The sequence below is a fragment of the Ovis aries genome, chromosome 6 (assembly GCF_016772045.2).
Source record: "Ovis aries strain OAR_USU_Benz2616 breed Rambouillet chromosome 6, ARS-UI_Ramb_v3.0, whole genome shotgun sequence".
NCBI lineage: Eukaryota > Metazoa > Chordata > Mammalia > Artiodactyla > Bovidae > Ovis > Ovis aries.
In genome coordinates, this window is record NC_056059.1 from 45,269,591 (window position 1) to 45,295,930 (window position 26,340).

At 36.9% G+C, this 26,340-nt stretch overlaps 1 protein-coding gene across 4 annotated transcripts in view; it reads right to left on the minus strand.

Moving 5' to 3' along the window:
* Positions 1-1,973: 1,973 nt before the first annotated feature.
* SEPSECS (Sep (O-phosphoserine) tRNA:Sec (selenocysteine) tRNA synthase) overlaps positions 1,974-26,340 on the minus strand; it is a 38,245-nt gene continuing 13,878 nt past the window's right edge. For 3 of the 4 annotated variants that reach the window (XM_027970907.3, XM_060416931.1, XM_060416930.1), the window contains exons 7-11: positions 21,360-21,489; positions 21,140-21,231; positions 9,457-9,550; positions 7,625-7,715; positions 1,974-6,338 (exon numbers count right to left, since the gene is read on the minus strand). In XM_027970907.3, the coding sequence (XP_027826708.1) occupies positions 6,035-6,338; positions 7,625-7,715; positions 9,457-9,550; positions 21,140-21,231; positions 21,360-21,489 (711 nt within the window). In that variant the 3' untranslated portion in view covers positions 1,974-6,034. The remainder of the gene's footprint in view (positions 6,339-7,624; positions 7,716-9,456; positions 9,551-21,139; positions 21,232-21,359; positions 21,490-26,340) is intronic. The other variant, XR_003589675.3, reaches the window with a different exon arrangement.

A 26,340-nucleotide genomic window follows, 5' to 3' on the forward strand; every position in this document is an offset into this window, starting at 1 on the left:
AGTATCTGTTATTGCCTGTGGGTTTGCTAGAAAGGCCAGCCTCACCCCAGATATACTGAATTCAAATTTGCATTTTAACAAGCAGCTCACTTTTAAGCACAAAAAAATTGAGGCTCCACTTTCAATTTTAAGAAAAATTTTAAGCAATGTTAAAGTTGGGGAGATAGCTACCAGTAGTCGTCTAGGTAGACCTCATCAGGAAGGGAAAGTTTGATTAAAAACATGAAAGGGGTGAGTTAGCCAAGCATCTGGGTTGAGCTGTTCCCAGGCAGAGGAAGTAGCTGGAACCAAGTCTCTGAGGCAAAGTGTGCCTCATGTTTGAGGAACAGCAAGATAGCCAGTTTGGCTGGAAGGGGCAAGGCGGAGTAGAAAGAAAAGAAAGATAAAGGAAGTCAGAGAGATAAAGGGGATGGGAGTAGGATGGGCAGATGCTGTCGGGCCTTTGAGGGCACAACAAGAACTATGACTTACACTGAGTAATATAAGGAGTCACTACAAGAGTTTGAGCAGACAAGTGACTACACATCTTAAAAGGATCACCCTGGTTGTTGTATTGAGAATAAGACTATAATGGGGCACGGTGAGAAAGCAGGGAGACTTTTAGGGGTGGGAGGGAAGTACTGAAATAATTCAGACAAGAAACACTGATAGCTGAGACCTGGCCAATAAAAGAGGAGGAGGTAAGGAGCAGTTTGATCCTAGATAACTTTTTAAGGTAGATCCAACAAAGTTTCTTGATGAATTAGATGAGGTGGGGAACAAAGGGAAAGAGGAGAATTCAAAGCTATGGAGTTCAAGAAAGAGGTCTGCTTGAGAACCATAGCTGGTCATTCCACTATAAAGTTATACAAGAATAGGGCTAAATATAATAAACTGCTGTGCTGGTAGGTCTGCTGACTATACCAAAAACTGGTCAGATAACACAATGGACGTGGACATCATAGTAAGTGAACTTTCTCTGTACATTTTTGCTGGGTTGTGATCTGAAATTTCAGGTATATAAAATTATTAATGCATATTTAAATGTTTCTTAAAAAAAAGATATAAACACAACACAGAAGTTCACAAAAATCTAAATGGAAAAATTCGGGAAAAAGAAAAAAGGTAGTCATCAAAAATCAACTAATACTTTGTAATTTCCACTGGAAATGAACAAAATTTCATTGATGACTCTCTCTCAAAAATAATTCTACTAGGAATTCGCTGGTGGGTTCCTGTGTTTAGGACTTGGTGCTTTCACGGCCATGGCCAAGGTTCCTCTGATTAGGGAACAAAGATCCCATAAGCCACATAGTGTGGCTGAAAAAAAAAATCCACCTAATAAGCTAAGAAATAGATTTTTATTTAATTTTTAAAATTTAATTTAAATCTAGTAAAAATTGGTACATTATAGCTTTATGCAGACCATCATAGCAGTTATTAACAGCAAGTGCTATGTTTCAAGTATCGAGTTAATCACTTTATATCTCATTTAAATCCTCAATCCTAAAGGATTGTACCCACTTAACATAGGATGAGACTGAGATTCAGAGAGGTTAAATATGAATTCACATGGGTTAATAAGTACCAATGCAAAGATTTAATTAAAAATCAAATGAGAACCTGCAAAAATCAAACAGTACAATTTAAAAATGAAGTCTGCTGAAGAAGGAAGTATTACCATTTTATATTTAATTAACATGTTTCTTTTTAAATACTTCTAAGCCTCCAACCTTCTACAGTCAACAGAGCTTTGTGAAATGGGTGCTGGAAGATTCTTTTCTCCTTCCTCTTTAAAAAAAAAATAATAATCTAGCCTCCACCCCCATGACTCATGAGTCTCATTACAAAGTATGACTTTCCTTGCTGATTTCTGGGCAAGTTAATACTGATGACTAAATGAAAATACGTCCAAGTAATTTAATGTTAGTTATCTGTACTTTCAGATTTTTACCTGCAGCAATGATTAGGTAAAATAATGTAATGCACTGCCATGATTTATTAAAAATTTATTGCATAATAAATTATACAATTCAGTCTTATTTTTAAACAGTCTACACCAAAAATATTTTTGGAAATATCTTTCTCTTTTAGTAAAACATGTAAGTTAGCAGGCTGACACCAGCTTCAATTCTAATAGCTAAAATCCCTCACAACTATACATTCAAACATAGCCTTTCTTTACAGTTCTCTAAAAGTTCAAGTTGACACCAATATCACTTGATAAAAACAAGACCATATAAATAGTTTCATATTTTGCTTAAGGCCTTAGATTGAACTTCAAAATATTAGGTGGACAATTATAAAGATATAGTCATTAGCCTTGGATTCATCATCTGACATGTGCACACACCATATGACCAAGAAGAGCATGAAAGCAGAGAGGCAGGCACGAAGAATACACAGGGAAGACTCAGGCCTGTATGCTGAGTGGCCGGAAGAGACCAAGAACCAACACAACGTGATAGACAAGGAGAAACTATTTACAGGAGCTTAAAAAAGACGCTCACAGCATATTCAGTTGTTTATCAAATCATTCAGAGGGTATCAAACCTCTGAAATAATTAAACTTCTACATACACAAACTCAGTTTCAAAACGAGATTGGCCTCATGAATGCAAAACACAAAGCCATTTAAGGGCTTGGCAGAAATGGGTACATTTCAGACAGTGGGAAAAGAAAACCCAGATTTTATATGCACCAAATGTGTATGTATTCAAAAACGTTTCTCTGAATGAGACTCCTCAGGGCTCGTCATACCTGTCAGTTGTTGGATTTTTCCTCTACAAAAGAAGACAAGAATATAACTTAGGATGAGCTACTAATTCAATATTAAAGTAACATCACTGGTTGAACAAATTATCTGTTTAATTTTACTAAGACCTACCATGGCCGTCTAGTCTAAAACCAAAAGCATACCCTATAGCTTAGACCTCATGATAGTACTTATTATAGTGGTTAAAGAAACAGAACCACAATAGAGGTATGTGCTAGGGCAAAATATCAGGAAAAAAACCCCTCAATTTATATTTAAAGTTATCATTCTGTATATCAAGTACCCACTGACTGAACATAACTGTATTCAATAATTCACATTTGATCAACTCATCCACTAATGCAAAAAGCTAAATAAAAAGATTTATAGTTGAACACAGAGTTCCTAAGGCTAGTATCACATATCATTCCCTGATAGAGGGAGAATTTGTCAGCAGAGAACTTAAGAGCCAAATTGAGAATTGGATTGAAAATACCCTTTCCTGCTCTGTGTATAATAAGTAACACATTGGGTGTAGTGACCTAAAGAATATTTCACGTTATTCAATTTTCTTTTCTGGGCAGACTACCACACAGCCCAGTGACTTTAAAAACCAAACTCCAAAATTCTACCTGATAGTCTTAATAAGGGCAGTTGGATCACAAAGATAGAAGAGGTCATCTTAGCCACTGATTGGAAAAGATATCATTGGTTGGCCCTTTGCCCCAGTGAGACGATAACTAAAGCCAATTATGAGGCTTACCAATCATTACTAGGAGATTAAAATAAATAACTTGTATGTACATGGAAAGGAGAGACAGCAAGTCAAAGGACACTGGAGTGGGAACAAAGGAAAGCCTAAATGTGCAGAACCTATAATATCCCTTCAAAAATCCTTGACTTCTACAACCTCAAGGTCAAATTGAAACCAGCAGGGATAGAGCTGGAATTCTAAAACCTCTGAAAAGAAGGGGCTAATAGTAAAAGCTGCAGCTGATTTTATGCACCAGGAATGAAATGTTATAACATATCTATCATTCACATGTGGGTTCGTGTAATTTATCTTCAATTAGAATTATTATCTATTCAGCAGCTGTAGCCCAAGAACTGCTGATACACCACAGATGAGAAAACATTTGCGGGTCTCTCGACTATGGCCTTTCTTAAGTTAAATGATGATCACATAAAATAGATCCCTCGTTCTGTAAAATGATCTTGGCTTATGTGGACACTATACTGCATCTACATCCACAACATCACTTCATTTCCTTTTACAGACTGGAGAGGGTCTATAGCAACTCTTCATCTTAACTAGTTCTTCGATTCAGTCCCAAATTCACGTTAAAAACATTATACAACTTTTTAATCCAGGATTTACCTTTGAAAGAAGTATTTAAAGAACCCAGACACTTCAAATATCTGAACCCCAGACATACAAAAATTTCAAAGCAACCCTTTACAATAGTTGTAATTAAGTACTTATCTCAACAGTGGACTTCCAAAGTTGGCAATAAAATATTCTAAGTTACCAGTGGGAGTCACAGCAATCTGAGCTCATGTTTAACACAGTTTACAGTACCAAATCAATGGAGAAAAACACAATCCAGAAAGAAAAGTGGCATTCTCTACTGTAGTGTTTTCAAAAATACATTCAATGGGACGTCAGTAAGTATTTAATTTAAAAAACACGTTCCATCTTTAGACAAGGATATATTCAAACTCAAATAGAAGGGATTCTTAGAGCCTTTAATATGCCAATAGGCAGGTTTGCAAATTTCCCAACTTGCTCATGGAACCTTTCATACCCTTGAGCATCTCTTAGGAATAAATGCTCCACAGAGCAAGTCTTAAGAAACACAGTTTTGAAACTTTGGTGCATTCAGGAGCTTCACTAATTCCTTAGGCTATCAGTCTTAAAATTAACACCAAAAATAACAGTTATAGCCAGTAAATCTAGGATTTCAGATTCAGAAAGGAAGCATAGGGGCAATGGGTAGGGAATACACCTGTTCATCATACTCCATCATTTTCACCTCCCCAGCAAAAATATGCTCAGAATCCCCATGTTAACCACTCTTGATGATGGCTGTACAAAACACCTGAACAAGCTAACCAAGATTTCTTGAGGCAAAAACATTGAAATAAAGTTTTCACTTTCCCAAATGGAAAAATGCACACATGTTGTATTAACAATTTATAATTATATACTCAGAAGAGGTAACCTCAGTTATCAGTTAAGAATCTGCATACTGTGTAGTTCATTAACATTTACAGAGCTACTTTATATTAAGTTACTAGTTAAGTAAAGTTGCAATGGAAACTTGTGTTTACTTAGGAGTTCTCTTATTTTGGTGGTGGTTTAGTCGCTAAGTCATGTCCAACTCTTGCAACCCCATGGACTACAGCCTGCCAGGCTTCTCTGTCCATGGGATTCTCCAGGCAAGAATATTGGAGTGAGTTGCCATTTCCTTCTCCAAGGGATCTTTCCCTTCCAGGAATCGAATCCGGGTCTCCTGCATTGCAGGCAGATTCTTTACCGACTGAGCTATGAGATAATTTAGAGCAGTGTTTCTCAACCACAGCTCTAGTGAGATTTGGGGCTAGATAAATCTTTGGTTTGGGAAGTTGTCTTGCCCATTGTAGAATGCTGAACAGCATGCCTGGCCTCCACTAACTGGATATCGATAGTATTCTGCTAGTTTTGACAATCAAAAAGATCCCCAGATGTTTCTTAGATATAAGCAAATCATCCTGAAGTTGAGATCCATTTCTATTGAGTGAAAATTAAAGCTTACACCTTGACTCTGCTTTCCTAGGAAATATCCATTTTACAGGCATACCATGACTTACACACATCGACAAACATCTAGTAAATAGTAGCATTAGTGATCTTTCTAAATTCTGTGTGGTCAGAAACTAAGTAATTTGTGAATGACAGAAAATGGTCAGAGGAACACAGTCTACACATTTCAAAGAGAATCAGAGATCATGTGTAGTTTTACTATCAACATATTAGTAAGAATTATCTGAATCATAATGCTTAATTGGCAAATGTTTAACAATTAGAAAAATGTTAATTGTATATTATGACCTGTTGAGGATGGTAATGATTGAAGCAGTCTAAAAACAACAAATCTAACAATCATCAATGGCTAGCTCAGACTGTATTCTATTCCTTGACCAAATATTCTCCATGAAATTCCCAATTCAAAAATCTTACGTTTTGTCTTTAAACTGTTAGCTTATACTGTAGCTTCCCCACTTCTTTCAAATTATCAAAAAGAAACCCTTCACATGTCATCAAGAAGAATCCTGGCATGTGTCAAGACGTACAGTATCTAGTTTTAAAGCCATTTCTTCTATATCCACATCTTCAGTTTTGTCATTATTGTCAACTCCAGATACATCACTCTCTTTATTTTGTTCCTTTCTGACTGTCTTTAAACACTTGTCAAGTCTCTTTATGAACAAGTCCACATCCTGTGTCTTCATTCCAATGGCTGACGCAGCATTGAGGTAAGCACAAGGGTAATTATTTGTATGTGACATAAAGCCTCTGAAAGTGTAGCCACTCACAGTCTGCATAGACCCAAGAGGAACAACCCTGAAAGGGAAAAGATTTACCAATTTAATATGTCTGGTGATGTTAACAGAGTATCACTCATAAACAAAAGAAAGCTGTATTACTAAGCCTTACACCCACTTACTAAGAAGTTTAAAAACAGCCATAGATCGTAGCCTATGAAAATAGACTGTCAGCCTTATCTGATGCTTGCCATTAACTTATCATCAAGCTCTAGAAATCAAAAACACCTTCACATCTTCAAAAAAGTAGAAAGAAAATTATTTTCGTTTTTGTACCAAATATGGAAATCTGACACTTCACATATACACACTTAAATGGAATATTTAAGTTTGTAAATCAAACCACTTTGATTAACTGCCACGTATCGCCTTAAGTAATCAATAGACTAAAATTACACCTATCTGATCATATTATGCATGGAAGGTTTCAGAGCAAGGTTCCAGAAGAAATCGCATAACTGCTTACAGTGGATTGATGGTCAGCAACTAGCAATATTCAGCAAGGCACATGCATTTTTAAAGCTTGATTTCACTGGCATACTTGATATAAGCAGATTTCTAATGTACTTTTTTTTTAAGCAGCCAATTAAGATCAACCTAAACATAAAGACAAATAGTGGCAACACTAAAAAGCAAGGCCAAGAAAACCATTTTATAAGTGTCAGAACTAAGCTGCATACAGATAGAGCTCATCAAGTTAAAAAGGTGAAGTAATCTAAGAATTTTTCCTTTTAAAAAGTCGTTCTTTGATGTGAAATCTCTGACCTCTGGTAGTCAGAGAGAAATTCTTTAGTAGAAGCATGTAAAGAAGAGTACTTAGAGCAAGCTACTTCAAGTCATCTTTCTCTGACCTCATCAAATATAAAATGAAATTCATCTTAAGCTATAAAAGCAAAAAAGACATTTCTCAAAGGCAAGACAAGAATTCATAGCTGTTTTCTGTTTAAGAAATGGACTTTTCCTTAAAAACATTTTCACTTAAGAATGAAGCTAACTTATTTCTAACACCATAATGTGAAGATTATCTAACAAAGGAAAATAAATACAAAAATTTGTACAGAGGGTAATGAACTTTGTTTTTGTGTATCTGTTAAACAAGATTCATATCCCTTTGTGACTACTTCACATGCTACAGGTGGATGCATAACAGCCTCACAGATTCTCTACCTCATCACTATTTTCCTCCATGATGAATCCTCAGGTATAGCTAGCTCACCGTATACTTGAGGGACTTACTGGTAAGGAAACATACTTCATTAACTTTATAACACAAAATAAAACCAATCCCCTTTTGAACATACTTACCTGGCTCCAGAAACCTGTCTTGTAAAAAGCATGGAGCCAAGCTGAGTGACAGCTTTGCTACAGTGTTTATCTAGGGTTTTAAGTGTCATAGCTGAAAGAGAAAACAGTATTCCAGTGAGCCTTGGTTCACCAGCACAAAACTACTCAAGAAACAAATAATCATGAAGACGTTACTTTTTAAAATTGTGTTAATAAATATAAAGCATAAAATTTACCATCTTACCCAGTTTTTAAGTATATGCTGCTGCTGCTGCTGCTGCTGCTGCTAAGTCACTTCAGTTGTGTCCGACTCTGTGCGACCCCACAGACAGCAGCCCATCAGGCTCCCCTGTCCCTGGGATTCTCCAGGCAAGAACACTGGAGTGGGTTGCCATTTCCTTCTCCAATGCATGAGAGTGAAAAGTGAAAGTGAAGTCGCTCAGTCATGCCCGACTCTTAGCGACTCCATGGACTGCAGCCTACCAGGCTCCTCCGTCCATGGGATTCTCCAGGCAAGAGTACTGGAGTGGGGTGCCATTGCCTTCTCCGTATACTTCAGTAGTATTAAATACCTCAAACACTGTTATACAACCATCACACCATTCATCTCCATAACTCTTTTTCTCTTAAAAACTGACACTCTATACCCATTAAACTAATTCTCCATTCTCCCCGACCCTAGCAACCGGCATTACACTTTCTATCGTGATTTTGAGTACTCTAAGTGCCGCACACAGGTGGAATCATATGGCATTTATCTTTTGCAACTGGCTTATTTCATGGAGATAGCACTTTTTATTCACTGTCTCATGGCACCATTTCACGTTAATGCACTTAATAAATTATAGTAAGGATTTTCTTGCATATCAAAGAAAAATATTTTAAAACAAGCTAACATACTCAGAAAAGAATTTCCATACAACCCTTCCAAAGAGTGAATATTCCAATTAAACTCATGTAACAATGACATGAATCGTATGACTTACCATACTAGGTACTTTACAATTATTATCTCAGCCACTTTTAACTTTGTATGTGAGGGATCATTATCTCTACTTATAGACAGGGAAAGGAAAGTTAGAGGCTACTACATGGCAGAACTGAAATTCAGATCACACCATATCACCTTCTATAACATCTACCTAGATTTTAAACCAACAGAGAAGAGTGACTGGGGTGAGTTATTATCTATCAGTGGCCAAATGGTTTTCCAAGGAAGTTCATTCCTGGAAAAGGCTTCAACTACAAATTATTAATTTCCTTACTTTCCTCAGATATACATAAATATGAACCATACTATACTAAATATATTCACAAATTAAAAGAGGTAATGATGAAGCTTAAATGTTAGTGAAATACATAGAAGTCAACATCCATATTACCCCTTCAGTAGCTCCTGTACTACAATGACAATGTTAAATTATCATAAACACTGATATCTCTAACATAGGCACACTAAGGAAAACTAACAATAATAGCATTAAAAATTATAAGAGCAACTTTAATATCCAATGTTATGGTGTTTTTTTTAACTGGTAGAAATTTTTAAATAGTTACATAGATTCATTATTATTGACCAAATTATTCTGGTAAGAAGCAAGAGATCAAAGTATTTTTTCCATATATTCATTGTAACATAATACAGATTTGAATTCTTTCAGCACATAGGTTTTACCTTTGAAATACATTCAAGTATTTAAAAAGGCTAAATTTTTTAAATTTACAAATTAGTACTGTAATGAAATTAGAAACATCACTGTAACAAGGAAGAATCCATACTCTTTTGAGAAATACCAGCTTCCTACTGGAAATGGTTCAGAAGTACTAATGTTTTAAAATAGAAAAAAAATTACCTAAAGATATGGGATTGTGAGGTGTATGCAACAGTTTTTCATTGTAGGCTTCTGACAGCTTCTTTAGTTGGTTGGACAAATAGGAAAACATTTCCTGCAACAACAAAATGTTACATTTACAGAAAATCAAATAAACACTCACTGCAACTTGCCAGATTGAGTAAAACAAATCTGACTGGTGTATAGTCTATGCTGTAAATTAACTCATCCATGAGCCCTAGGAACAATTCTTTCCTTTGCCACAATATAGTGAGATTCAGAGCTGCCAGAATGATCTGAAACCATAGGATTTAAAGGCAAAGAACCGCAACATTTCCTGCTCAGGTGCTATCACATATCTATCAGAAATCCATCCTCTTTTCAGAACCTCCAGGGCTACCACTCTAGTCCAAGCAGCCATCAACCTCTCCCCTGGATCACAGCAATAGATTCTAAATGACTTCTCTGCCTACTTTCCCGCCTTTCTACAATCTGTTCTTCAGACTGAGGCCAGAGTGGTCTTTCAAAAATGTAAATCAGATCATGTTCCTCCCAACTTCCTCCTGTAAGTATTTAAAAAAACAAAAAACAAAAACTCTTCATCTATAAGGCCCCACATGATCTAGCCGAGCCAAAATGCCCAACTCAGCAACAACCATTCCCTCCACTTACTACATGCCAGCCACATCAGCCTCCTTTTCTGATCCCTGGACACGTCATAACCTTTGCGCCTGCTCCTCCAGGACTAGGAAGGCTCTTCTCCCAGATCGTTCCATGAGTGGTCCCTTTTGTCACAATCTAAGGAGACCTTCCTTCATCTCTTCCCTGTTAAAGTAACTGTCGACCCTGCCTACCTCCAACTCCTAATCTCCCTCCAACACCACTGTCTATTTTGGTTCCTTCACTATACTTACACAGTCTGAAGTTATCTCTTTTATGTGCTCAAATAAATATTGCCTATGACTACGCACTAGAATGGAAAAACTCCTTGAAAGCTGGGACTCCTTACCTTCTTCACCACTGTTTTCCCAACATCAAGAAAAATATGCCAAGATTTTAGTATGTAAGTGAATTGGGAAGAGACAGTTTAAAAATTAATTTCCTTTAAATATTATAAACTTAAAATTAACAATTACCTTTTAACTCAATTAAAAAAAATATAGCAGCTAACAACTAAAAACTGAACTCTTGATCCTACTCTGAAAAGTATATCTAGTAGTAAAAAATAAAAATACTTATTATTTTACAAGTACAAAATTTCATGTGCACAGGCACATTAGAGAATTTAATGAAGCTACAAATAAATATTAAGTCGGCAACTGTTTGACCTAAAATTGTTTTTTCTTCTCCTAGTAAGGACTTTAAAAAGTGTTGAAATGAATATCTGCCCCAGTAAGTCTGCAGCTGAACAAACCCATTTGCAATGACCTCCTCCAGCCACAGTCAATACATATAAATTCTAATGATGTACTAAAGAGCCAAGGGCCAACAGAGTGCCTAAGTGGAGACAGGAGGAAATCGTACTTGAACTTCAAAGACCACGTAAGCGGCTTCAGTTTTCTCTAAGGTAAGGATTGGCGAGTCTGAGCCCACACTGCAACCCAGAGTAGCTTTTTCCTGTCTAAAGCACATAGCAGATGACTAACTCTGTCTTTTGTTAGGTAAGGATTAAAAGAAGAGGAAAATTCCTACCAGGTTTATGAATTATGAATGAGTCTCCTTAAGACCACAAGCATTTTTATCCTTGTCAACACAGTATATTTTATATTCTGACCTAAAAAAACTTTAATAGTCATTCTTAAATTTTTAGGATCTTTTAATATCAATTCTCAGCATGCCAGAATTATGAAATCTTAGGTCACTAAAATATACTGATTCTTTCTATATTAAAAAAGTTAACACCCACATTTGTCATACCAAATGAAGTTATAAGTAAACATACTGTTATATTTAATAAGTTTTTCTCTTCTGTCATTAAAAAAAAGTATATGGAAATCCTTTAGGAGACATATGTTATCACCATTTGCAGTAACAGAAAAGAGAGTAGGCATCTTTTCTTAGACATATAAAGATTTCCTGGCCCTTCCGTCTTAAACTAATATTCTGATGTTCACTTCACTAGGTGAAATTATAAGAAAATCCAATGAAATTTAAAAATCAAGAGTTTTTCCTACAACTGGAATAACTCATAATCTTTTAGTACCATGCCAGTGTTAAAATGAAGAGCAAAATTCCTGGGTTTCATTTATGTATTTCCCTCTACTATAAAGTAACTAGGTCACTAACATAATGCTCAGTGTTGGGAATTCCCCTGGAGGTCCAGTGGTTAGGACTTGGTGCTTTCACTCCCAATGGTCTGGGTTCAATCCCTGGCTGGGGAACTAAGATCCCACAGGCCAAAAACATTAAAAATAAAATTTTGAAAATGTTCAGTGTTGTTTAAAAAAGAAAAAAGAAGAGTCATATATTTTAATTTAGATGTTAACTGCTGATTCTTCATAATATTATATACTAAAGTCTGAATGGGCATCTAATTCTCTCTTACTCTCAAATTCATTAACCTCCCATAAGCAGAAACAAACCTGAGAGCCAGGAAATGCCTTTTACAGACTCCCACATTCTCCCCTCTAACACTAATAACAAAAAACTTATTTCAATTGCGAGGGCCAAATTTAAAATATTATTCTCTCTAGTATGACTGCCACAGTAACCACCAATGTGGTCACACTTGTAGAATAAAAGGTACCTGAAAAGAGTAGTTAGTTTCTCCTTAATTTGTACTTAGCTATTTCTTTAAAAAAAGAGAGAGGAAATGGTTCCTTAATAACACCCTTAGAGGGTACTTTTAAATTCACTAATGCATACATGGCTATTAAAAAACAGATTTTTCCAGTGTTCAATTTCTAATATCTTAACAAATTAATTCTAACCAGTTCTATCAATCACTTGCTAATACCACTAGAATGGTAGCTAATATTAGAATAAAAATCTTCAGACTAAAAGTGTAATGCTAAAGTAAATAAATCACATATCACTAGTATGGGAGTAATTAAAAAAGAATATATTTGTGACTCAAGTTCACATCCATCTGCAAGTGTTTTTAGTATCTCTAGTCTGTATAAAGGTTTATGACAAGCAAAGCAGCTTAAAATATCTTAAAGCACAATGTACTGAGTCCTATAGTATTTCACATATTAGGGTCCTAAATGCTCTATTAATATCACTACACTTTAAAAATATCATTTAAGAGACTGTACGACTATTTCCTACACTAATACTTAGCTAAGCAGTTTTTTATCTGATATATTAAAGGTATTTCAAAACCTGCACTATTTTTTTCCTACAGTTAAATCTATAACTGACATTTATTACAAAATACTCCTGTAAAAGGAGAAATTTATAAGCACTCCAAACAAATGTATATAGAAAGATCTTACTTAAAAGAAATGAAATATTATTGATTTTCTATGTCTTTTGTGCTGTATTTAACTTAATTTTAAAAGATTCTTCACCAGAGATAAGCTGAACCGTACACCTGAATGCTAATGTCAGCTACATTTCTAGAATAAAAATACAGAACTTTACACCATAACTCAAGATGTTAATGGAAGAGAAGCTGAATTACAATAGGCATTATCTTTCATACAGCCTTTTGCAAACTGATTTGCAGTTGTGAAGCCCAACATCTAGCTTATCTGTTCCCACAAACCAAGATGTACATAATTCACTGAATTTTAAAGAAAAGGGTCTTAGGTAACCACGTCTTTTGAAATAACTGTTTCATGTTACAAGATGAAAGAGAACTTCACATATCATTACAATAAGCCCCGTAAGGTGGGTAATAAATCAAAAAGGAAACATAACAAGTAGTCTGGTATTTCAATGATAACATGTAAGGATGGACAGACAATGGACTGGAGGTACATATCCACTCACACAGATGTTCCTAAGTGAAGACAAACACACTCAATGTGGGATGCTGCTATCTATGACTATGACCAGGCCACAGCGTCCAGACACACTCCATGCAGCACAGGCTAAAGCTTTCGAACTTTTCTACTGATGCTTCATATCCAGGCCTAAAATCTGACACTTTCATTGGGATTCAACTACTCTACCTTTAGGGCTACAAAGTTTGTTTGAGTTGTTTGTCTAACGCTCTCCAAGTTTCAGCAAACAAATTCCAGTCACGGAAGCAGCCATTTTGTCATTCCTTTTCTGTAGATATTCTCTTCTCCAAATCAGCAGATATTTGCAACAATGAACGATTACCTGCCTGTCCTGTTCAGCAGAGCGCTCTTCTAAAAAGTAAGGCTAAGCAGAATAATGGTCTTCTCTGGAACCAAATCTGAAGCAGGGTTGAACATCTAAGACTGATCATTCTTTTGCATAGAGCAACTCAAAGAAATAGTTTCTGCAGTTTTCATCCCTTTTCTTAAAGGCCTCTTCAGTGAAACTTCCTGGTCACTTCTCTCAGTGAAGCAGACATGTTGATCAGGAAGGGGCTAAGGGCAAAGAGGTTCAATTCACACACACACAGTTCCACTCTCTTAGATCCTTTCACTCTTCAAAAAAGAAGGCTTGAGAAGGAACGGCTTCAAGCTGAGTTCTTGTCTGCTTTTACTGTGAAAAAGATAAAGCCTTTTTGGAAGAGATATAGCTAGATGAAATAACCTCTAAAAATATCATTGTGGTGAATAAGGGCACAGAATTAAAAAAAATCCTAAGTTTTCTTTTAACACTCCTTTTTTAGTACGCAATAACACCAATAATATAAAAAGGAGCTCTCAGTGATGGTATAAAAATAGCTCTGGCTGGAGCAAAATAGCTATGCCTCAGCTTCTCCAGAGCTGAACCAATAAACTATCACGATTAAATTTTCACAGTTCAAAAGCAAGTCCATTTAAACAAAAGAGGGCTTTACTTCTGCAACAAATCCAATAAAAAAACAATATTTATGCTACATATATGCAATTATGGTTTATGGAGGACATCCACATTTTTCAAGAAAAAGACTTTCCTGTTGAATGAAGTTGTTAAAAAGCAAACTTTTATTCTCTTACAATGATAGAGTTCTCAAATGAGCATTTTTATACTCTGAAGATTACTACTATAGATAGTCTCTGTTCTAAGTAAATTCAATACAAAGAATTTTAAATAAAATCAATGAATACATTAGAGCCTTTGGGATTTTACACACCTCCATTAAATAAGAAAAGGGGTCATGAGATTACTATTTTTATGGTTCAGATGCCTTGCACAGAGCAGGCAAACACTTCCACAACAGTTGATGGGTGACTGGAAGCAGGTGGGAAGAGTGGGAAGACAGAGAGTGCAGAGGCTTCAGTATCACACAGACTTGGCTTTCAACAGCAGTTCTGGTACTTACATGTGATTCTGGGTAAGTATGTAACTTCTCCTAACCTCAATTTCATCTGTAAAATGGGGATAATATCTACCTCATAAACTTGCTCTGAGTACCACAGGCACTGCATGAAATAATGAATACAATGAACCTAGCAGAGTCCTAGACATACAGCAGACATTCGTAAAAATATTAGTTTCCCACCCACCTACTCTTCTCTTAGCCTAACAGTTTTCAGACTAAAATAATTAACATTACCTAGCAGGACTCATCGGAGAAGGCAATGGCAACCCACTCCAGTTTTCTTGCCTGGCAAATCCCATGGACAGAGGAGCCTGGTGGGCTGCCGTCTCTGGGGTTGCGCAGAGTCGGACACGACTGAAGCGACTCAGCAGCAGTAGCATCAGTAGCAGCAGCAGCAGGACTCATACAGACACACACTAATATATTGAAGCCGTAATCCTGTTCTTTTCCTGTCCCTGTTCCTTCCACTCTACGTTATCTAAATAAAGAAAAATAACAAAGTTCTGGATGCTACAAAGCGAGGGATCTCTTGACACCTAAAGTGGACTATTTCCCCACAAAATATTTACCCAGTGGTTAATAAAGGACAAAGTCCCAGTGAAATCAGAGCCGGGCTGCCTACTGGATCCATTTACCAGCTGAGCTACACATTCCTGCAAGTCAGTCTCAAAGCAGGTGGACTTTCACTCATGTTAAGCAAAACGTACATGTGCATGGGACTTTGGTATCATCCAAAAGTAACTTAAAATTTTAAAGTCAAACTCTAAATGTCAAAAGTAAGAAGCATGGCATAAAAGAAATTCCTAGACTGCATAAAGATGCCAGAACATCCCTAAGATCAACAATTTCAAAATTCTTAGGGGTAAGAAAAGTCCTTTTGGAAGAAGAGTATCTGCTAGGAGGAAGCCCTGTTCACGCACAGTAAATGCTACATACAACAGGTAATCACCATTTTAAGTCATTCCTTTTTCACGAGTTTTCAACTATATCCCTATAGAGAAATGTCTCTATAAGAATATCTAAGTCATATGAGATGTCAGCACTAACGTGTTATTTGTTTTCTGCCTAATTTTATAGAAAGATACTTATTCTGTGTAAAATAAGACTGAAGAGTGGACTTATGTGTTCCCAAATGTTCTTTCACTTTTCACTTTCATAAACACTACAACACTATGACATTGCAGGTTTCTGTTCCAAGCTTCCATTATACATACAAATGATTTGTGGGCCCCAAAACAATGGATTTTAAGCTTGGGTGTGCATCAGATTTATCAGGGAAGTCTGTTAAAAATCCAGTGACTAGGGACTTCCCTGGTGGTCCAGTGGTTAAGATCCTGCACTTACACTGCAGGGGAAATCTACATACCATATAAATAATTACAAGTCTGATGAGAGTTAGAACAAGCAATATTTCTCTATTGAAAATCCTATAATGGCTATTTTACTCAGAATACAAGGCAAAGACCTTACATGGCCTAGAAGCATACGTGACCAGCACCGTCCCCATTACCATCCTGCCCTCAACTCTCACAACTCTCCTTAATCTCTTTGCCCTAACCACACTGCCCTCTTCTCTGCTTCTCAAATGCACTGTTCAGTTCAGTCGCTCAGTCGTGTCCGACTCTTTGCAACCTCCTGGACTGCAGCATGCCAGGCCTCCCTGTCCATCACCAACTTCCAGAGTTTACTCAAACTCATGTCCATTGAGTTGGTGACGCCATCCAACCATCTCATTCTCTGTCGTCCCCTTCTCCTTCCGCCTTCAATCTTTCCCAGCATCAGGGTCTTTTCAAATGAGTCAGTTCTTCACATCAGGTGGCCACAGTATGGGAGTTTCACCTTTAACATCAGTCCTTCCAATGACTATTCAGGATGGATCTCCTTTACAATGGATCTCCTTGCAGTCCAAGGGACTCTCAAGAGTCTTCTCCAACACCACAGTTCAAAAGCATCAGTTCTCTGACTCACAGCCTTCTTATGGCCCAACTCTCACATCCATACATGACTACTGGAAAAACCATAGCTTTGACTACACGGACCTTTGTTGGCAAAGTAATATCTCTGCTTTTTAAAATGCTGTCTAGGCTGGTCATAACTTTTCTTCCAACGAGCAAGCATCGTTTAATTTCATGTCTGCAATCACCATCTGCAGTGATTTTGGACCCCCCAAATAAAATCTGACACTATTTCCACCGTTTCCCCATCTATTTGCCATGAAGTGATGGGACCAGATGCCATGATCTTAGTTTTCTGAACGTTGAGCTTTAAGTCAACTTTTTCACTCTCCTCTTTTACTTTCATCAAGAGGCTCTTCAGTTCTTCACTTTCTGCCATAAGGGTGCTGCCATCTGCGTATATGAGGTTATTGATATTTCTCCCGGCAATCTTGACTCCAGCTTGTGCTTCATCCAGCCCAGCATTTCTCATGATGTACTCTGCCTATAAATTAAACAAGCAGGGTGACAATATACACCCTTGACATACTCCTTTTCCTATTTGGAACCAGTCTGTTGGTCCATGCCCAGTTCTAACTGTTGCTTCCTGACCTGCATATAGGTTTCTCAAGAGGCAGGTCAGGTGGTCTGATATTCCCATCTCTTGAAGAATTTTCTACAGTTTATTGTGATCCACACAGTCAAAGGCTTTGGCATAGTCAATAAAGCAGAAATAGATGTTTTTCTGGAACTCTCCTACTTTTCCAATGATCCAGTGGATGTTAGCAATTTGGTCTCTGGTTCCTCTGCCTTTCCTAAAACCGGCTTGAACATCTGGAAGTTCAGAGTTCTAGTACTGTTGAAGCCTGGCTTGGAGAATTTTGAGCATTTCTTTACTAGCATGTGAGATGAGTGCAACTGTGCAGTAGTTTGAGCATTCTTTGGCATTGCCTTTCTTTGGGATTGGAATGGAAATGGACCTTTTTCATTCCTGGGGCCATTTCTGAGTTTTCCAAATTTACTGGCATATTGAGTGTAGCACTTTCACAGCATTATCTTTTAGGACTGAAACAGGTCAACTGGAATTTCATCACCTCCACTAGCTTTGTTCGTAGTGATGCTTCCTAAGACCCATTTGACTTCACATTCCAGGATGTCTGGCTCTAGGTAAGTGATCACACCGTCATGATTACCTGGGTCATGAAGATCTTTTTTGTATAGTTCTTCTGTGTATTATTGCTACCTCTTCTTAATATCTTCTGCTTCTTTTAGTCCATACTATTTCTGTCCTTTATTGAGCCCATCTTTGGGTGAAATGCTCCTTTGTCATCTTGAATTTTCTTGAAGAGATCTCTAGTCTTTTGCATTTTATTGTTTCCCTCTATTTCTTTGCACTGATCGCTAAGGAAAGCTTTCTTATCTCTCCTTGCTATTCTTTGGAACTCTGCATTCAAATGAGTATATCTTTGCTTTTTTCCTGTGCCTTTCACTTCTCTTCTTTTCACAGCTATTTGTAAGGCCTCCTCAGAGAGCCATTTTGCTTTCTTGCATTTCTATTTCTTGGAGATGGTCTTGAACACTGTCTCCTGTACAATGTCACGAACCTCTGTCCATAGTTCATCAGGCACTCTATCAGATTTAGTCCCTTAAATCTGTCTCTCGCTTCCACTGTATAATCATAAGGGATTTGATTTAGGTCATACCTGAATGGTCTAGTGGTTTTCCCTACTTTCTTCAATTTAAGTCTGAATTTGGCAACAAGGAGCTCATGACCTGAGCCACAGTCAGCTCCAAGTCTTCTGCCCTAATTTCAGGTACTGGTTTTTTCCCTGAAATACTCTTCTCCATCATACACTTCAGGGAGTATACTCCCTCAAACTTCTTCCAGTCAACTCAGAAGTCAGGTTCTCAATGAGGCCTGCACTAACCACTGTATTTTAAAAATCAGTTCTCACCATCTCCCCTGTCACATCAACCCTAACCCCGTTTATTTTACTCTGTTCTTTTCCACAGTGCTTTCACCTGTATAATTTATGTATTAAACAAACTTTATAATTTATATTTTATTTATTGCTGGTATCCTTCATACAAAACGTAAGCTCCACAAGAGCAGGTATCTTTTGTCTATCTTATTGGTTACTATATCAATATTATAGGCTTGACACATAATATATGCTCAACAGATACTTAGTAAATTACTCAGTGAAACTTATCCTACAATCAAAGTTCTCCACTATTTATTTCTATTTCATAGAAACACTGGTCCATACTTTAGACCATGCTATTTTAAATGAGCCTGTCACTGTTCAGACTTGGGGGGGGGGGGTAGGTCAAGACGGCTTAACAGGGGTGGAAATGGATATGAGACACCATGAAATTGAAGAGATCATCTTAAAATTTTCAAACTTAAAAAATGCTTGATATAAATTACCCGTATGACTTGTGCTGGATTACTAAATTACAGGCCAATTCCCATGACTATAATACCCAAGGCCCAGAAAGCAGCTATTTCATTTTAAGAAATATTCTATAATTTTCAGAACTAGAAGTGGCCTGAGATGCCAGTTGTTTCTTTCACAAATAAGGGAATAAAATTTGTCAGTTCAAGTACCTTTACCATAGTGAAACAAGTAGGGATAGGAGAGCCGAGACCCACTGGTGTCTGATACAACTAAACTTTAACATAAACAGGTGATGGTTTTCCTCAGTCAACAGTCTCCATCTGTCCTATGGGGACAGAGCCTTGAAACATTCTGCTGAGGTTTTCTCTCTCTACAACAAGATGATTATTTCTTGGGGTTCATTAAACTGGAGTTTTAGTCTAATCATCTAGAATTTCTTTTCAGGTCTATTGAGGCATAATTTACACATAGTAAAATTTCAGGTGTCCACTTCTGTGAATTTTGACAAACATACGGTCATGGAACTACTGCCACTATCAAGATACAAAACATTTCACTACCATTAATAGTCCCCTCCCCAACCCAGGCCTCTAGCATCCACTGATCTCTTTTCTGTCCTGACATCTTTTTGCCTTTTACAAAAAAGATGACATGTAAGTAAAACCATACAATATGTACCCTTTCAAGTCTGGCTTATTTCATTTAGCATAATGCATTTGAGAGTTATTATGCTGTTGCATATATCAGTAGTTGGTTCCTTTTTACTGCAGAGTATGTATGTACCAGTTTGTTTATACCCCAGATGATGGACATTTGAGCTGTTTCCCAGTTTTGGCAATTATGAATAAAATCACCATGAGCATTCACATATAAGTTTTTGTACACATACAAATTTTCATTTCTCTTGACTAAATAGATAAGAGTGGGACACTAGTTTTTGTGGTAAGTATACAAAAAACTGCCAAAGTGTTATCAAAGTTGCTGATTAGCTTTTTATATTAGTTTTTGTTTTTTTATATTAGTGATATCTCACTTTAATTTGTATTTCCCTAAAGACTGAGGTTGACCATCTTTTCCTATATCATGTAAATCTTAAAAGATGTCCTAATAATAAAAAGTAAGCAATTACTTTCCTATGGGTTGAATTAGTGGGAAGAAAGGGAGTAGGATAAAACAGAGCACAGAAGTTTTAAATTTCTGTTAGATATTCATAAGGCTGTTTGTTGAGAGGATCTATCAGATGATATACATGAAAATATTTTTAAAATATGTAAATCAATATTATAAATCTTAGGGACTGTAACTGCTACTAAGTATTAGAAAGCTATAGATACAAAAATGATACCAGGAACCTGTAGCCCACCCAGATTGGAGATGAATAAAACATCTTAATCTGACCTGCCCTTTCAACACTGTCTCTGACTACAATTTTGAAGCTGCCCTGAATTAAGCTAACTTTTAGTGTTGAAGACAAAGTCCAGTTTTCAAGCACAAACGTCACTTTCCATAATCAACATAATCAATGAGCTCAGCATTCCAATAATGGCAAGGGATGCACTTATTACTTAGAAAGAGAAGCTGGTCAACTTCTGACCTATATTTTTCCTCCTGCAAATGACATGTCACATCTAAACAAGTCTTCCAAAACTAAAAAGAAAAAACTTGTCTGTCTCTCTTTTAAGAGCTTCTATTTACCTACAAGTGATAAATGAATTAAATTTTACCGAACTAATAGAATCCCTGATACAGGGCTTTCTCAAAAAAACAAACACAAAAACAAAATCACTTTTCCTAGATTCCTCAGGATATCTAAATAGATGGGATAACAATGATTAATTGAAAACCAAATCAAAGTCAATCCCCTAGGACTGTACTAGGTATCTATATCCCAAAGTGGTAAACCAATAGATAGAAACACCAATACTCTGGAGTACTGTTTTAGTCAAGGATATTATTTTATACCTACAGGGAAACCTTACCTTTCTTTCTTTTAATAGCTTCTTGTAGCCATTTGATCCAAGTGATAATAAAGTAATAAGGACATCTAAAGAAGGTGAAGCTGAAGCTCTTCCTGAAATAAGGATGATATGTTACATTAGGGAGAAAAAGCTTTGTAAAGTAGATTTATTACAGTAGCCTATATACAAATGGATTTTTGTTTATTAGTTACTTTTTCTGAAGAGCAACTGATTTATTTACCTGGATACATCTTGCTTATTTCCTGAATGAAGGAATCATTAAAGCCAGCAATTATAGCACCACCTACTGGAACCATAAAATTTTTGTCCAAGCTCTGAACGAAAGCATCTACTCTACCAACACGAGCTCCCTAGAACAGAATAACATGCAATATTACATTATTAGTTTCCAGAAGAAAGGACAGCAATTGCTACTAATAAATGTCATTAAAACAATGCACGGAAATAAAAACACAGATCAAATATTTTTATTTTCTTTGTATAAACACCAGTAAAATATTTTTAAGTATTAAATGGAGTTTTTAAAGGCTGCTTCTTATAACTGGAGGGCTTCCCTCATAGCTCAGTTGATAAAGAATCCGCCTGCAATGCAGGAGACCCCAGTTCAATTCCTGGGTCAGGAAGATCCCCTGGAGAAGGGATAGACTACCCACTCTAGTATTCCTGGGCTTCCCTAGTGGCTCAGCTGGTAAAGAACCCACTTGTAATGTGGGAGACCTGGGTTCAATCCCTGGGTTGGGAAGATCCCCTGGGAAGGGAAAGGCTACCCACTTCAGTATTCTGGCCTGGAGAATTCCATGGACTGTGTATAGTCCAGGGGGTTGCAAAGAGTCGGACACAACTGCGCAACTTTCACTTTCTACTCCTACCACCACTTGGATAACAACAGAGAAAAGAAAGATTTTATTTTTAACATCGACTAACGGAATTTTGGGGGGGTATACTATTGGCAATGGTTCTACGTAACTTTTGTTTCCTAATGTCATAATCTTGGATGATCCGATTCCATTGCAAATGAACTTCAAGTGAAAATTTCATATTCTGGTGAAAAATGGAATACTTGCTAGAAATGTAAAACTAAGTTCTAGTCCCATGCAACACAGTCCATGACCTTCTGCTTAATGTGTTTCAATTTTCTCCTTTTAAAAACTGAGATACTATCTAAATTTCAGCTAAGATAGTTTTTCTTCTTTATCTATAGCCACAGATTTTCAATCTGTATTCACAATCTACATTCCTATTAGTATTGTAACCACATTTGACCTTCATCTTCCCACTTTATATCCACATCCATATCTCTGGGAGAATAGAAGGAGCAGATAGGTAGCCTAATCTGAGAGACCAGATCCAGGCAATAGGGAGAAGCAGCAAAAGCAGAAAAAGGGCACAGACCACTCTGGAGGCTATCACGGGATTGTTTCAATCGTAACCTTCCCCGTCATTCTCCTTTCTAATTTCCTCATAAACTATGATCAGAGAAAAAATCTCATCTTTCCACAGGAAAACAGAGAGAAGCATAGGAGACTAACTGAATAAATAACTGAAAGCCATGCAAAGTCACTAAATAAATAACTGAAAACTATGAAAGTAGTAGCACATAAAAATAAAGTGCAATGGAGTCACCTTTTCATAAACATTTAAGTACTGCCCAAGATGTCACAAGAGAAATCTGAACTTAAATTGGGAGCAGGAGTACTAAAAGGGCAATCCACAAGACTTTGCTAGAATCCCTTCACTACTAAAACACAGAAAGTATTCAAAGGGCAACAAACTCTGTGGCAGGAAAACAAACAGGCTAGGAATGGTGTATAGATCTCGTTCTTCACACTAAGGTCTGAGGCTATTACTGAGGAGGCAAGAAAAACACTATAAGGCTAGAAGGGCTTAAACAGAATAGGAAACACAGGAGCATGTCCTATGAAGTAAACAGTGGCCATTTATCAGTTCATGCACTCACTCATTTATTCAGAGGACAAATATTGGGGCACCTATATTATCATACACCGCTCCAGGTCCTGGACACAGCAGCAGTGAATAAAACAGATGACTGTTCATACAATAATTAAGGCTAGAATTTACGGAGAACTTACCATGCACCAGGCACTGTTCTAAGCACTCTACATTCTTAACTCATTTAACCTTTGCAATACCCCTCTGGGCAGATGTCAAATAATGACTGTCTTACAGATGAGAAAATTAAGGCATAAAGAAATTAAAGTGATGTGCCCAAGGTCAGAAATATAGTTAATAGCACAGGAAGTTAAAGCGTCTTACTGAAAGTCACCCGGGGCTTCCCAAGTAGCTCGGTGGTAAAGAATCTGTCGGCCAATGCAGGAGTCACAGGAGACATGGGTTTGATCCCTGGATTGGGAAGATCCCCTGGAGAGGAAATGGCAACCCACTCCAGTGTTCTCGCCTAGAGAACCCCATGGAGAGGAGCCTGGTGGGCTACAGTCCATGGGGTTGCAGAGTCAGACTTGACTGAGCAACTGAGCACACATGCACACACTGAAAGTCACCCTCGCAAAACCTAGGTAAGTGCGATGAAGAACTCATGTTTAAAGGATTAAATAGTATCCTCTAGCATTTTCATCTTTCCAGCAACTCACACCAGAAGTCTTGGAGGCCCTGAATCCTCATTTCCTCATTTCTTGCATCTGATTTATCAGCATACCCTATAAGATCAACTCTCAAAATACATGTGAATCGAACTGTTCCTTAACACCTTAGCAGCTACCACCCTGGCCTAGGCCACCAACACATCTCACGTGGGCAGCTGCAACAACCTTCCATACTTGTCTTCCTGCAGGCCATTTACCATAGCACAGCCAAAACGATGGTTTAAAAAAGTAAGTCACAGGCTATTCTCCTGCTCAAAACCTTCCACTGGCTGATGATCATACCAAGAATAAAATCTCAAACCTTTACCACATCTCAGAACCTCTTTATCCTCACTGCTGCCCTCATTTGCCCTGGCCCAGCTATACCGGCCTCCTTGCTCTTCTTCACCCATTCCCAGCACACCCTGGCCTCAGTGTTACTTCCTGCCTGGAATCTCTCCAGGGTACCACCCAACTCACTCTTTCATATCACTCAGGACTCTGCTCAAATGTTACTTCTCAGAGGACTCCCTGGATCACTCCATCTGATACCCCTCCTCTCAAATGCTAGAGCATTTATGAAGACCTGTCATCTTTACTGCTCACTGCTTCCACTCCATGAGGAGGAAGACTGTTACAATCACTACTGCATCCCCAATGCCTACCCTGGTGCCTGGCACATCTGTGGGAACCCTGCAAATATGTGTTGAATGAATTGACAGGTCTATGAATAAGCAGGATAACACCTACTTCTCTCAAATTCTCAATAAAAACACTCACTGCTTCCCACACTTAGGGAGCTTAACAATCCAATCTAACTCTAAAATTTAAATTAATTCTATGTAATTTTGTGACTCTACTACAACCCTATCTAGTAATGTGTCCTCACACCCATATTCTATGAGTCTAAGGTGGTCAGTTTAATATATATTAGAATTGTACGTTTTGCAAAGTTAATTTCCTGGCCATATATGCAGATCAGAATGCACAGCTGCTCAGCATTAAGTCATTCTGCGGTACTGCCCTTAAAAAAAATAAAAAGAATTTGGAAACATTTTAGTTATACCTCTTTCTTCCCTGATTGCTTGATTATTGCAATATTATCTTCTCAAGGAAGCTTTGCAGTTTTAGTACTTGGTTTTTAGAGGAAAATAAGGGCCTTGGAGTCACATAGAACTAGATGGGCCATTTTGCAGGTTGGCTCCTTAGGCAAGTCACTTAATACCTCCGAGTGTGTTTTTTCATTTGCAGACCAGAAACAATAAGAAGTATGCCTCAAATTGTTAGGATTAATTTAATAAACTTTAAAAGTCTAACAGGATGCCTGACACATGTGTGAGTAAATGGCACGTACAATGAATAAAAACTACTGAAATAAAGTTAATTTTAATTTTTTATAATGTCATGAAACAACTAGCACCAATAAGACCCAAATATTTATTTGGTTGAAAGCAACAGGGACACCACCTCCTTTTGTAAGGGTCAATGTTCATGTACGGTTCTTTGCTTTCTAAAAGAACTATCAGTTCTAGAAGGTAATACAGTATCTGCAACAATACAACTACTACCTCCTAAAAATTCATTCACCATCTTATAATGTTATTTTCTGGTTAAAATTTTAGTAAAATCACCTCACAAATGAAGAGAAGTGATGACAAAGTAGTCTATTTGTGATGTATAACCCCACAGGAAGCTTTCATAGTCTTATTTCTTCAATTACCCCATCAAATTTTCCAGTATTCAAAAATATGTCATCAACATTACTGGGTTAAGTATGTAACATCTGGATAAATGTTAAGGAACCATTCAACTGATTATTATGAAATTTCATAGGCATGTAGAGAGTATAGAAACACAAAGTTAATATTTAAATTTAAAAATTAAATATTTTTACTAAATTTTAAAATGTTAACGCTAAGTATACATAACAGGTATAACCATGTATGTATTTTTAAAAAGAGAGAAAAGGGAAACAGAAATTACTAAAGGTAACTGTTACGGTAACAGGTTTATGAGTGATCTTCTACTCCTTCCTCATTTTTCTAAACTTTTAGGAATGCTGGTATATTTAACTTTTAAAAGAACCGAGGATGCTAAAAATTAAAGAGGAAGAGAGAGGAAAACGGGGAAAGGGAGATGGAATAAAAATGAATCACTGAAATCATGTTTTTTTCAAGAGTTCCTCTGCCACTATTCAAATTAGATATATAATCTAAAATTGTGATGAAGGCTTAAAGAGTTAAGGAGTTATGGAAAAGGATATCAAGGAAACAGTAAATGATTTTCCATAAAGGTTTTAAAAAATCTGGCATACCACTCCACCTCTGGACCTCTTTTGTTATGTAAGCTAATCTATTTCTTTATTGACTAAGCTAATTTGGGTTGGGTTTCCGTTACGTGCAGTCAATTACATCTTAACTGGTACAACCTTTGAGTAAAGAAATTAAGAAAATCAGCTAATACTATCATACAAAACATATTTTTATCAGAGATAATACTAGTACACTCAAAAGAATAAAAAAGAAAACAAAAAATTTATGAGATAGGACCTACAGAACTAAGAAGTATTCACCACCACGTGGGAGACCACAGACAATCTGT